The sequence below is a fragment of the Eleginops maclovinus genome, chromosome 8 (genome assembly GCF_036324505.1).
Source record: "Eleginops maclovinus isolate JMC-PN-2008 ecotype Puerto Natales chromosome 8, JC_Emac_rtc_rv5, whole genome shotgun sequence".
NCBI lineage: Eukaryota > Metazoa > Chordata > Actinopteri > Perciformes > Eleginopidae > Eleginops > Eleginops maclovinus.
Window position 1 is genome coordinate 618362 of NC_086356.1, and position 13024 is coordinate 631385.

General features: G+C 44.9%; 1 protein-coding gene across 1 annotated transcript in view; it reads left to right on the plus strand.

Annotated features, from left to right (window-relative positions):
* The window catches only part of gfra2b (GDNF family receptor alpha 2b), a 44408-nt gene that overhangs the window by 13654 nt on the left and 17730 nt on the right, over positions 1-13024 (plus strand). Inside the window, exons 3-5 of the mRNA XM_063890036.1 lie at positions 1536-1613; positions 10661-10860; positions 11527-11714. Coding sequence (XP_063746106.1) covers positions 1536-1613; positions 10661-10860; positions 11527-11714 — 466 coding nt within the window. The remainder of the gene's footprint in view (positions 1-1535; positions 1614-10660; positions 10861-11526; positions 11715-13024) is intronic.

The following is a 13024-nucleotide window of genomic DNA, read 5'->3' on the forward strand; positions in this document are numbered from 1 at the left end:
ATGGTGGCTGATACCACTTCCTGTTGAGGCAAAGTCAAGGTTGTTTTCTGTTGGGATGTTGGCCTGAAATAAGGTCTGTGGGAGGAGAGTGAAATGTGGTGTGCGATGGATGCAGATGGATCTCCAGGAAGATGGACTGAGACGAGAAATTAGATATTTATTTAGACTCTATAGCCCGACGTGTGTTCTCCCTCTGCATTTAACTATGTCACATTATTTTGTGGATGTTGTGTTGTTCTGACACGATGGATGAAGTGGAGGAGTGTGTGTGTGTGTGTGTGTTGCCTTTGACATATTACGTGTTCATGTCCGCCTGCAGCGGCTGTGATGTGAGCTCAACACTGACTCTCTGCATAAAAGCGTCTTTATGATTCAAATGGTTGTGACTTTGAAGCGTTGAAAGTCTTCTATCATCTCAAAAACCTTGATAATATTCAGTGCTGCGAAGAATCGGAAACCAATACCTTAAGAATTGCGTACTTTGGACCAGAACAGCCCGTCATTACCCTTTTCTGACCCGTGATAGTGACGCAGGGATGTGGTAATTCTGTGTTGGACCCTGATGGCAATAAGTATTCTGTGGCTCTGCTGTGACAGGTTTCCCTGCTTCAAGGTTTTATATTATTAGCTCTCCGAGAATTCTGAGAAACAATTCATAATTCTGAAAACAGTTTTGGAACATTTTCAGAATAATGGAATATTTTTTTTCTGAAAATCTTAGATTTGTGAGTTTGACAGTTTCAGAGGAAACATTCTGAAAAAAGTCCTGATTTTCTCCGAACAACATTTCTGAGGAGTATGTATTTTGAAAATTCAAGAATTTTGACTTTTTCCTCGAAATTCTTTGATTTTCCGGTTTTAGAAAAGTGTTGGATAACCAGACTGTCTTTCTGAAATGTGTTCTGAAACTTTGGCTTTTTTCTCTTGTGTTGGACCCTGAAGGCAGCATCTCCCTGGTCCAACGTCCTTTATAATGTTGACCCTCACACAGAGCCAAAGAGTCCTGTTTCAGCCCGAAAAATAAATATACCAGAAACATAAAACCCTTCAGTGGATCAGAAAGTCATTTGAAGTGACAATGTGTGGTGACAGCTGTAGGAAATAAAACAAAAGGTGTCAGCGTCTGACAGCTGTGTTCATCGGGGAGCTTTTAAGAGATTTCCTTCACAGGGAAATGTATCTTCTGCCACCGAGGCGTCGCTGTCAACATCCCTCATGTTTCCCCCTCCTCCCAGCTCCTGTTTGAAGCCACAGAGACACTGAGCTCAGGCACATCACTGACAGGATGCTTTATTTCTTTAAACGAGGTATTCCTGCAACACAAACTATAATATCCAGTCGCACAGCTGAGCATTTCCCTGCTGTAGTTTTGGAACTGAAATCAAATCGATGCTGCTGCTGTAAGCTTTTCAAAGCACAGACAGTTTCACTTTGAAGGCAGTTTCCAGGAACAGATGGTCAAGTGTGTGTGTGTGTGTGTGTGTGTGTGTGTGTGTGTGTATCCTCCAGCTGAACACTTTTCTCTTGTCTTTCAGGGGAAGAATTTTACGAGACATCTCCCTACGAGCCGATCCATTTTTCCGAGGAATTCAGACATGCCTCCATCATCTCAGGTATGTGTGTGTGTGTGTGTGTGTGTGTGTGTGTGTGTGTGTGTGTGTGTGTTTTGCCATGTTGCAGCAGCAGTGAGTGATAGTCTCCTGGATGTGTTTACCGAGAAGAATACAAACCTGTGTGTGTCCCCTGCTGATTAAGATGAAGCTCCATCTGTGAGAGCGTCGATGAATGCACGTCTTTGTGTGTGTGTGTGTGTGTGTGTGTGTGTGTGTGTGTGTGTGTGTGTGTGTGTGTGTGTGTGTGTGTGTGTGTGTGTGTGAACTGAAGCGGTGCTTTCATGAAAACCGGTTTTCCGTCCACATTTCTCATTATTTGAAGGTCAGAGAGATAACCTTTGTTTATTTTCCATATTAGTGCAGAATCCATTCCAAACACCGCCGGCTTTTCCTTTTGGTTTTCATACTGATGCGGAGGTGCAAACACACTGCAGCTTCAGAGAGGATGCAGATTTAGAAAAAAACAAATCAGAACTCCTGCAGAAACATCTGCAGCAGCTCTTCAACACATGCAGCGTCTAGAGAACATTCAGCAGAGGAAACATGAGCAGTTTACTAAAAGCTGCAGAAACCAAACACAACGGAGACCAGGGGACACTAAAGAGAGACGCACACAGCTGGAGACCAGGGGACACTAAAGAGAGACGCACACAGCTCTGACCAGAGCGCTGGGGGACGCTCAGGATCATAAAGCTGGACAGCTGTGTTTCCCAAAATCCTGCAGACAAACAGACGGAGAAAATAACTCCAGTATTTCCTGAAACTGTAGGTTTTCTTTTCTTTCACTCTCTCAACATGTTTCCATTTCACTGCTTCCCTCTCCATCACTCCATCAGCAGCCTGTGATTGGTCACACTACATAACAACACACACACACACATACACACACACACACACACACACACACACACACACACACACACACACACACACACACACACACACACACATACACAAACACACTCTGTTTCTCCGATTGTGTGTGCCTTACAAACGTTTCTGAGGAGTGTTTAAATGTCACAAGCCTCGAGCAATACATCGTCATTTAGGCTTTACTATGTGTGTGTGTGTGTGTGTGTGTGTGTGTGTGTGTGTGTGTGTGTGTGTGTGTGTGTGTGTGTGTGTGTGTGTGTGTGTGTGTGTGTGGTCAAACAGCTGTGAAATAGACTCGCAGCCCTGTAAATTGGGTTCTGCTCTCTCAGATTAACACAAACACGGTCCAAGCAGGGGCGCTGCAACCAATGCGACTTCAAAAGCACACTCCATATCCACACACACACGAACGAACGAACGAACGAACGAACACACACACACACACACACACACACACACACACACACACACGAACGAACGCACACACACACACACGCACAGAGTTCGGTGGTGCAGGTGGTTTGAGACATCTCATTTATTTCCAACAAGCGACATGAAACACCTGCTACACACACACACACACACACACACACACACACACACACACACACACACACACACACACACACACACACACACACACAGAAGTCCTGCTGAAATGGTGTGTGTGCTGCATGTTTTTTAAAGCTGTTTGTGTCCATGTCTCTGAAATCACCTGTCCACTGAATGCATGAAGATCCACAGCGAGAGTCGGCGAATGCTCAAAGCAGATAAAGAGGGGTGAGGGGGGAAGATGGGGGATGGGGGGGTGGAGATAAGAGGATAATACAGAAGTGTGTTAAATAGCAGCGGCAGAAGAAAGAGCGCCGGGACATTAAAGTACATTTCAGACAAGACTGTCACAAATTGATTGGTGGGAAAGACTCTGCGTGACAGTGTGTGAGTGTGTGTGTGTGTGTGTGTGTGTGTGTGTGTGTGTGTGTGTGTGTGTGTGTGTCGGTGTGTGTGTCGGTGTGTGTGTCGGTGTGTGTCTTACAAAGTGAGTCCTTTAGGATGTGAACTGTTTGCAGACTTTAAAGTCGCAGCAGTGAGAACATTTAAAGGGCTGTACAATGTGTGTGAGCAGATAATACATACTATAAAATGAGTGCAGGGATGTGGTATTCCTATGTTGGTCCCTGAAGGCAGCATCTCCCTGGACCAATGGGATTCCTCCATGTGACCGTGCTGTAGTTTCTTTATAACCCAACATTAGCCTCCTTTAGCTTAGCGGTGGAGACGTGAAGTCATGTGACCGTGCTGTAGTTCCTTTATAGCCCAACATTAGCCTCCTTTAGCTTAGTGGTGGAGACGTGAAGTCATGTGACCGTGCTGTAGTTCCTCTATAGCCCAACATTAGCCTCCTTTAGCTTAGCGGTGGAGACGTGAAGTCATGTGACCGTGCTGTAGTTCCTTTATAGCCCAACATTAGCCTCCTTTAGCTTAGCGGTGGTGACGTGAAGTCATGTGTCCATGCTGTAGTTCCTCTATAGCCCAACATTAGCCTCCTTTAGCTTAGCGGTGGAGACGTGAAGTCATGTGACCGTGCTGTAGTTCCTTTATAGCCCAACATTAGCCTCCTTTAGCTTAGCGGTGGTGACGTGAAGTCATGTGACCGTGCTGTAGTTCCTTTATAGCCCAACATTAGCCTCCTTTAGCTTAGCTTGGATAATACTGCTCTGGGTAAAAAAGTCCTAAAAGTCTGGATCCAAAGTTGTCAAGAGAAACAAGCTAGGCTCACGTTAGCCTTCAGCACGTAGCTGTGCCAGCCTGTAAACTAGGTGAGGCTACGTTTCAGTCACAGTAAGGACAGGAAGTGTTGTCTCAGTGAAACGTCTTCATAATGTTCTGTTAAACAGGGAAGAGCCTGGAGGTGGTTCAGCGTTAGCTCAGACGTTTCATTTCACTTTGACTTTGACAAAAAGTGAGCAGCAGCACAGTAAAGGAAAGAAATACAAGAAAACACACACACACACACACACACACACACACACACACACACACACACACACACACACACACACACACACACACATACCGCTGTGTCAGTGGTTTCCCTCTCCCCTGTGGACAGATTATCTGCTCGGCTTTCTGCTTTTTCAGCCTCTCGTCTCACGTTTCCTCTTCACCTTTTTCACCTTTCTTGCTCCCTCCTCTCGTCTCCTCTCTTATCTCTTCATGTTTCCTCCTCCTCCCTTATCTTCTGTCCCCATCTCTCCTCCTTTATCCTCTTTCCAACCTCCTCTCCTGTTCCACACTCTGAAGTATTACAGATCTGCAGTAACGTCAGGATGTGATCACATTGTTAGAATAAGATAGAGGTGCGTCTCCAACAACAGAGAGGGTATTGTTCTGCTTGAAACTTTGTTGAATGTCGATAAGTGTGTGTGAGAATAGACTTTTTGGGGACTAACAGAGGAGTTAAAATCAGTCCTGCTTTTTCCTCTCAGACGTTAAAGATGTGCAGACTTTGGGATAACCATGAAGACAGATAGAGATCTGAATAAAGGAATTTGATCTGTGGTCTGATCCTCCCACAGAGCCTCAGTGTTTCTCCAGAAGAACAGGGAGCATTTATGGGTGAAATGTGAAAGGAAAGATTTTCCCTGAAAGCTTTTTAATATGGATTTTAATAGGCTGGATTAGGATTAGCGCTGGGATTAGGATTTGGATTAGCATTAGCCTGTTGCTACATGATCCGGAGCCTGAATGCAGCTTCAGCTCAACGCAATTATTTCCTCCGTCTGACGGCAGGACGCCGGTTACTGAACACGGTTTCGCACAAAAATATTTATGTTATTTCAACAGCAATTAGGGCTTTGACTTCATCCCTCAGCACGTAGACTTCTGTTAATCTGCTCTGAGTTAAACTTTTCTTTGCAGCGCTGCTAACAGTCACAGTTAATGCAGGAATGAAGTGACCTCGTGCTGTAGGACTCAGGAAGCGCTTTAAAAACTCCATCGAAAAGTGAGTTATAATGAAGATATGGCGTCTGAATACACACCTTCGCTCAGCCCCCTCCAGATGTAGTGGAAGTACACAAAGTAACCGTAATAGTTGTGGATCTGCTGCTCAGACAAAAGTAGATTTAGTTTTTTCTCAAAATTGAAGAATTCTGAGAAAAAGTCAAAATTCTGGATTTGATTTCTTTCTGAAAAGACTTTTTGAAACTAGACTTTGACGAGATGTAATATCTCACAATATGTTCTAAAGGTTTGACTCATAAATGCAGTGTATTAAGTGTGTGTGAGTCCTGTAAACAGAAAGAGGATCCTCCTCTTCTTCCTCACGTCCTCCTTCGTTCTTTCATTTCTCTCTCTGTTACAATCTGACGTCCTTCCCTGTTTCCTCCCCCTTCTCCCCCTCTCTCCCTTCAGTTCTGCTGTCGACCTTGTTAGATCATGTCTCTCTGCTGAGCATATATATATGAAATACAAATACATATGTGTCTGATACAAGAGGGACAGTGAGCACACGCTGTTTCAATAAAAGATTATTTGTGTGTGTGTGTGTGTGTGTGTGTGTGTGTGTGTGTGTGTGTGTGTGTGTGTGTGTGTGTGTGTGTGTGTGTGTGTGTGTGTGTGTGTGTGTGTGTGTGTGTGTGTGTGTGTGTGTGTGTGTGTGTGTGTGTGTGTGTGCGCCGCAGGGCTCTGTGTTAGAGGTTGTGTGTGAGGGAGATAACAGGACGACCCAGGGCTAGTCTCTAATTGGCCGATGCTTTCTCGGTTCATTCCTATTTATTTAATTCTATTTATTCGTTTATAGAAACGCCGTCCTGCTTTCTTCTTCTTCTTCTTATCGGACATGTATTTTTCAAGGATCCTGACACATAGTACAAACAGCAAGACAGCCAATACAAACTAATCACAATCACAACACCAACATTAGAGATTAGACGTTTGGAAGAAATGCGTCTGCCAGGAACTAAATAAACAGGAGCCTCGCTTCACCTGAGATAACAGACAGATCCTGTTCAAACATCTGACGGGAGAATCGTGTGTTGGGTGGGAATTTATTCCAGTTCTTCTTCTTAACCTAAACAACATCCCATAATATTCATCATGTAGTCTTTAGTGAAAAGAGAGACATGATTGGACCAGAAGATTAGTTCCACATTTTTGGAATTCTGGAAAAAAAGTAGTAGATTTTTTACTTTTCTGTATTTTTTAAATTCTGAGGAACAATTTCAATATTCTGAGGCTTTTTGTTGTAAATAAATGTATTTTTTTATTATAAGAACTCTGAAAAAAGTCAAAATTCTGAGAAAGAAAGAAGTTACTGACGAGATATTTTCTTTATCAAACCACCAGAAGCTCCTCGATCCTGCAGCCTTTCCTGGAAACACTACAGTAGATTAGTGTGAGTGTGTGTGAGTGTGTGTGAGTGAGTGTGTGTGTGTGTGTGTGTGTGTGTGTGTGTGTGTGTGTGTGTGTGTGTGCGTGTGTGTGTGTGTGTGTGTTGTCAGTAGGTGTTTGAGGTTTTAGAGCAAAATCGTATCAGACTTTGTCAGTGAGAATAAAACACTCACTGCAGTACTCCCATCCTAACACTCATCTTGTGACTGTGGACGTGTGTGTGTGTGTGTGTGTGTGTGTGTGTGTGTGTGTGTGTGTGTGTGTGTGTGTGTGTGTGTTCGTGTTCTCGGTGTTAGCATACAGAGGCACACATCGAGGTTATCAGCAGGGGAAGCAGCACAGTGTGAAGCACTGACTGAACACACTGATACTGCAGACAGACACACACACACACACTCCAGTTAATTGTGGTTAATTGCATGTGACAGGTGTTGACATCTCACAGCGGGGGTCTCTCCGTCACCTCTCTCTCTCTCTCTCTCGCTCTCTCTCTCCCTCGTTCTCTCTCTCTCCCTCGCTCTCTCTCTCTCACTCTCTCGCTTCACTTAAACTGATATTGTATTTAGTGCAGAGAGTAATGATTAATAAATAAGCTGCTGTTTATTAAATGTAATAAAGGGCTTCTCACACAAACTCTCAGATCCCATTCAGATGTGTGACTCACCTTAGTCTGATCTGAGTTCCTCCTGTCGTTAACGCTGACAGTCCTGCTAATTGATAAATATCTGAATTCCACTTAAGGTTAAAAGCTGCACTTCCGGCTGTGCAATGTAAGAGGGCGTCACGCATTTGGATAGCTGCAACTCAAACAGCTTCAGCAGCTAAGGTGGCGGAGTCGCTAACCGTTGCTAGCCTGGTACAGCAATTTGAAAAACACAAACTTGACCGCAGAACTCAAAGCGTTCCTCTCGACATCTTTAGAGACCTCCCTCACACCTACGGACGTCTCTCGAAACAATCAGCGCTGCTTTGGACTCTAACCAAAAGACAACGACCATTGAAAATACACTCTCCACCCACAGTGACGAGCTAACCGAGCTAACATGTTGATCAGCTGGAGAAGGCAAATGCTGCACGAGCATCCAAAGCAGAGGACCTTGAGAATCGTTCCAGACGACAAAACCTAAGAATCGTTGGCTTTCCGGAAGGTCTGGAGGGAGGTGCACCATTGGAATTCATTTCGAGGCTTTTCCCCAAATCTCCAGAGCTGGACAGAGCGCACCGCAGCGTCCACGAGCCATCATCAATAGATTCCATCGCTGTCAGGATAAGGAGCGAGTGCTTCAATGGGCAAGATCGCAGAAGGAAGACATGAAGTTCGACGGCAACAGAACCCTGTTTTTCCCTGATATGAGTGCAAGCCTGGCCAAGCAACGAGCAACATTCAAGGACATCAAGGCTAAACTCTAAGCCGCTGGGATCACGCTCTCCCTACGCCACCCTGCTCGCCGTTGCATCACCGTCAACGGGTGTTGAAAACCTTTTGTGTTTTAAGACTTTGGGAAGCGCTAAAAGCTACGATCAGAGGACGAATCATGTGTTACTCCTCTTACTCTAATAAGCAACGCAGAAAGACACAAACAGACATACTGGATCAAATATATGACATCGATAGGCAATATGCAATGAATCCTGCTCCAGAGCTGCACCAACAAAAACTCAATCTCCAAACTGAGTTCGATCTCACCTCTACAGGGAATGCAGAACAAGCATACTGAGATCTAAAGGGATGCTGTGTGACCATGGCGATAATGCAGGCCGTCTGCTGGCCCTCCAGCTTCAACACCAAGCAACATCACGACACATTGCTCAACTTAATGATCAATCAGTTGGTCTTACAGCATGTCCCCTGAAGATCAATGCAGCTTTTAAAGCATACTGTTCCAAACGTTATACTTCTGAACCCCCTCCTACAGACTCCAACATGAACACATATTTGGACAGCATGACAACATTTTCAAGAAGCTTGACCAAATTATCCTTCCATTCTTGTGGGCAGGCAAAGTTGCCAGGAGGCAGGCAGCAAGACAAGAGGGTGGCCTGGGCCTGCCTGATTTCATGTTCTACTACTGGGCAGTAAATATATGAACAACACTCAGCTGGTGGTATGAGAGTGAGTTGGACTGGTGTAAAATGGAGTCCCTCTCCTGCCACACCTCCTCCTTAGCTCTGACATGCTCCCCTTTACCACAGTTCCACAAACACTTCAAACTAAACAATTTCATCCTCCTTGGTCCACTATGCAATATCATAATTTCTTACCATCAAAACCTGACTGCATTTACACTTTGGCAGGAGAAAGGTATCTCATTCCGAGATCTGTTTTTAAATGGGACTTTAAACGTTTGTCCCATGAGCATGACTTACCCCAAAGCAACTTCTTTCGCTCTCTCCAGGTTCGCAGTTTTGTGAAGGATCATTGCAGCACATTCCCATCTCTGCCTGCAGACTTACCAAATGTTCTTCACAGGCCTGACAGCCTGACGGGGATGTTGTCAAAGTAATAGAGAAATATCCTCTCCAGCCCCTCTCCGCTGGTCAAAATTAAACAGGAGTGGGAAAATGAGCTCCAATTTCAAGGCGCCTGGTGGGACAGGGCCAAATTACAAGGGCACTACTCTTCATCCTGCGCCCGTCTTAATTGAATACAGTACAAAGTACTACACAGAATGCATTTCAGCAAAGCCAAATTAGCGAAGATTTTCCCTGGCACCAGTGAAGCCTGTAATAGATGTGCCTCTGTCCCGTCTGACCTGGCCCATACCTTCTGGTCGTGCTCAAAGCTAACAGGATTCTGGAAAAACTTTTTCAAGATCATATCTGAGGTTCTAGATACAGATATCAGTCCCTGTCCACTTACTGCTATATTTGGAGTTGCCCTGAACCACTCTGAATTCAGTAAACGGAAATTAAATGTTTTAGCAGTCGCCTCTCTTATGGCCCGCAGATGCACCCTTTACACTGGAGGTCACCCAAACCCCCAGCCAATCATTCTTGGGAGACTAATTTAAGATCAAATTCTCACTTAGGGGGTCGACTGGGAAATCCTGCGCGACATGGCAGCCTCTCCTTTCATGTTTTGATAATGTGGCTACGACTCCCACTACTTAGAGATAAACAGCGGATTCCTGTCTTCCTAACCAGTGCTGCAGATACAAGTTGTTTTGATGGGATGCAATAATGCAGAAAGGTGGACCAAAGGTGGGAGAGCGGGTGGGTTTTAAGTTCCTGTTTGTTTAAAACAAAAAAGATGATCACACGTCTTAAAGTACAATTTGATGTGATGTTCAATAAACACATGTATTAAGAAAAGCTTAAGAGCTTCCTCATCTTAAGGAAATGCATTTCAACATTTCATCTTACGTAAGCGTTGCGTTTTGAACATAGAGAAAGCCTAAGAGCAGATCTTTGTAGACATTGCTCCAGATGTTTCTGTCTCTGTGGTCATTTCATTTGAGTAGTCTGTGGTGGTTTTGAGTTACTTTGTAGTCATTGTTGAGTCTCTGTGTGTCCTTTTTATGTCTCCTTTTAATGTCTCCTTTTTATGTCTCCTTTGAGTCTTTTTGAAGTGGTTTAGTCTCTTTATATTCGTGATGTCATCTTGTGTCTCGTTGTAGTCTGTTGTGTCGGTTTCAGTCTCTGTAGCCCTTTTTGTCCCCTTGATGTCATTGGACATCTGTCTTTGGTCGCTTTAAGACTCTTTTAATGGACTGCGTATCTAGTGCCTCTAAGATGTTTTCCCCTTTAATCCTATATCATTTCTTCTTCGTTATGGTCAGACTCGTCTCTGTCGAGGGTGAGCCCCTGCTCGGAGGCGGGGAAACCCTGTAACCCGTGTCTGGATGCAGCCAAGGCGTGTAACCTGAACGAGACGTGCAAACGCCTCAGATCAGCATACAACTCCATCTGCAGCAAGGCCACGCCCCCTCAGCCCGCGCTGGCCAATCAGGAGCCCTGCAGCCGCAAGAGGTGTCAGAAGGTGGGTAGTAATATATATTTCTAATTTCCATTTCTTTATCTGTGTTTACCTCTCATTTTGTTGCCGCTATAACCCCTGAATTATATTACGGGGATCAGTACAGGTACGTCTGATCTTTAAATGTGGAAAAAGCGTTTATATAGGAAGAGATGTTTATGTGTTCATATGTAATCCACTTGCAGAACATCATGTTGGAGAGAAACACATGTCCATCCTCTGACAAGGTTATCGCTGTAAGAGGGATTATATAAATCCAATTAGTGTTTAATTAAGGGATTCAGTCAATCACGCTCGACTGCTGTTAGACAAAAACCATGTAAAAGTGAAGAAGAAAATAATCATGGAGGAAACGTGCAGAAAATCTGACAGAAAAACTGACAAACTTGTGCACATCTTTTCTAAAGATGCAGCTCAACTTAAGATTTAATTAATTACTTAGTAATAATATATGTATGTATTTTTATTGTAACTTTCCAAAAGATCAAATGTCACATTTCTTTTTTTATAAATGATATAATAATGTAAAAAAGGTTCCTTACATTTTCACTCAAATTAAGAGCAAATTTACAACAAAATGGTTAAAAATATCTGGACATTTCATTATTATCAGGATTGAGTATTCAACCATGCGGAGTAATAAATGACGGTACCCTCTCTGTGTTCCAGGCTCTGCGTCAGTTCTTCGAGCGGGTCTCCTGGGAGCTCAGCTACCCCCTGCTGTTCTGCTCGTGTCCGGACCAGGCCTGTGCCGAGCGCCGCCGCAGGACCATCGTCCCGTCCTGCTCCCACCAGGAGAGACACAAGCCCCCCTGCCTGGAGCTGAGGAAGACCTGCCGCTCAGACGCCCTGTGCAGGTGAGAGGCTAACGCTAGGCTATAGGGGAGATCCCGTACCCTCTATGGCATGGCCCCGCCCCTTTTTGGTGAAATAATTTGCTTAGCTAAAGGCGGCTAATAAAGGAGCTACAGCACGGTCACATGACTTCAGGTCACCACCGCTAAGCTAAAGGAGGCTAATGTTGGGCTATAAAGGAACTACAGCACGGTCACATGACTTCAGGTCACTACCGCTAAACTAAGGGTGGCTAATGTTGGGCTATAAAGGAACTACAGCACGGTCACATGACTTCAGGTCACCACCGCTAAGCTAAGGGTGGCTAATGTTGGGCTATAAAGGAACTACAGCACGGTCACATGACTTCAGGTCACCACCGCTAAGCTAAAGGAGGCTAATGTTGGGCTATAAAGGAACTACAGCATGGTCACATGACTTCAGGTCACTACCGCTAAACTAAGGGTGGCTAATGTTGGGCTATAAAGGAACTACAGCACGGTCACATGACTTCAGGTCACCACCGCTAAGCTAAGGGTGGCTAATGTTGGGCTATAAAGGAACTACAGCACGGTCACATGACTTCAGGTCACCACCGCTAAGCTAAGGGTGGCTAATGTTGGGCTATAGAGGAACTACAGCACGGTCACATGACTTCAGGTCACCACCGCTAAGCTAAGGGTGGCTAATGTTGGGCTATAAAGGAACTACAGCACGGTCACATGACTTCAGGTCACCACCGCTAAGCTAAAGGAGGCTAATGTTGGGCTATAAAGGAACTACAGCACGGTCACATGACTTCAGGTCACCACCGCTAAGCTAACAGCGGCTACAATAAATTAGATCTTCAGCATGAATGGTTTAAATCCGAGGCTAAATATTGAATGCAAACTAGATAGATAGAATGGGAGGATGAAACCCTCTTTATTAGTCACATACATGCACACAGCAGAGCACACACAGTGAAATTGGTCCTCTGCATTTAATCCCATCCTAGTACTAGGAGCAGTGGGCAGCTATTGTGCAGCAGCCCGGGGAGCAATGGGGAGGGGGGATTGGAGGTGTCCAGTGCCTTGCTCAAGGGCACCACAGCAGGGCCTAGGAGGTGAACTGGGACCTCTCCAAGTAGCAGTACACTTTCCATATTTTTTCAAGTCTGTTCGGGGACTTGAAACGGCGACCCTACGATTCCCAGTCCAAGCCCCTACTGACTGAGCCACTGCTGGAAGGTCTCTGCATTTGACCCACCCTAGTGTTAGGAGCAGTGGGCTGCCATTATGTACGGCGCCCGGGGAGCAGTGTAGGTAACCAGTGTCTTGCTCAGGGACACCAC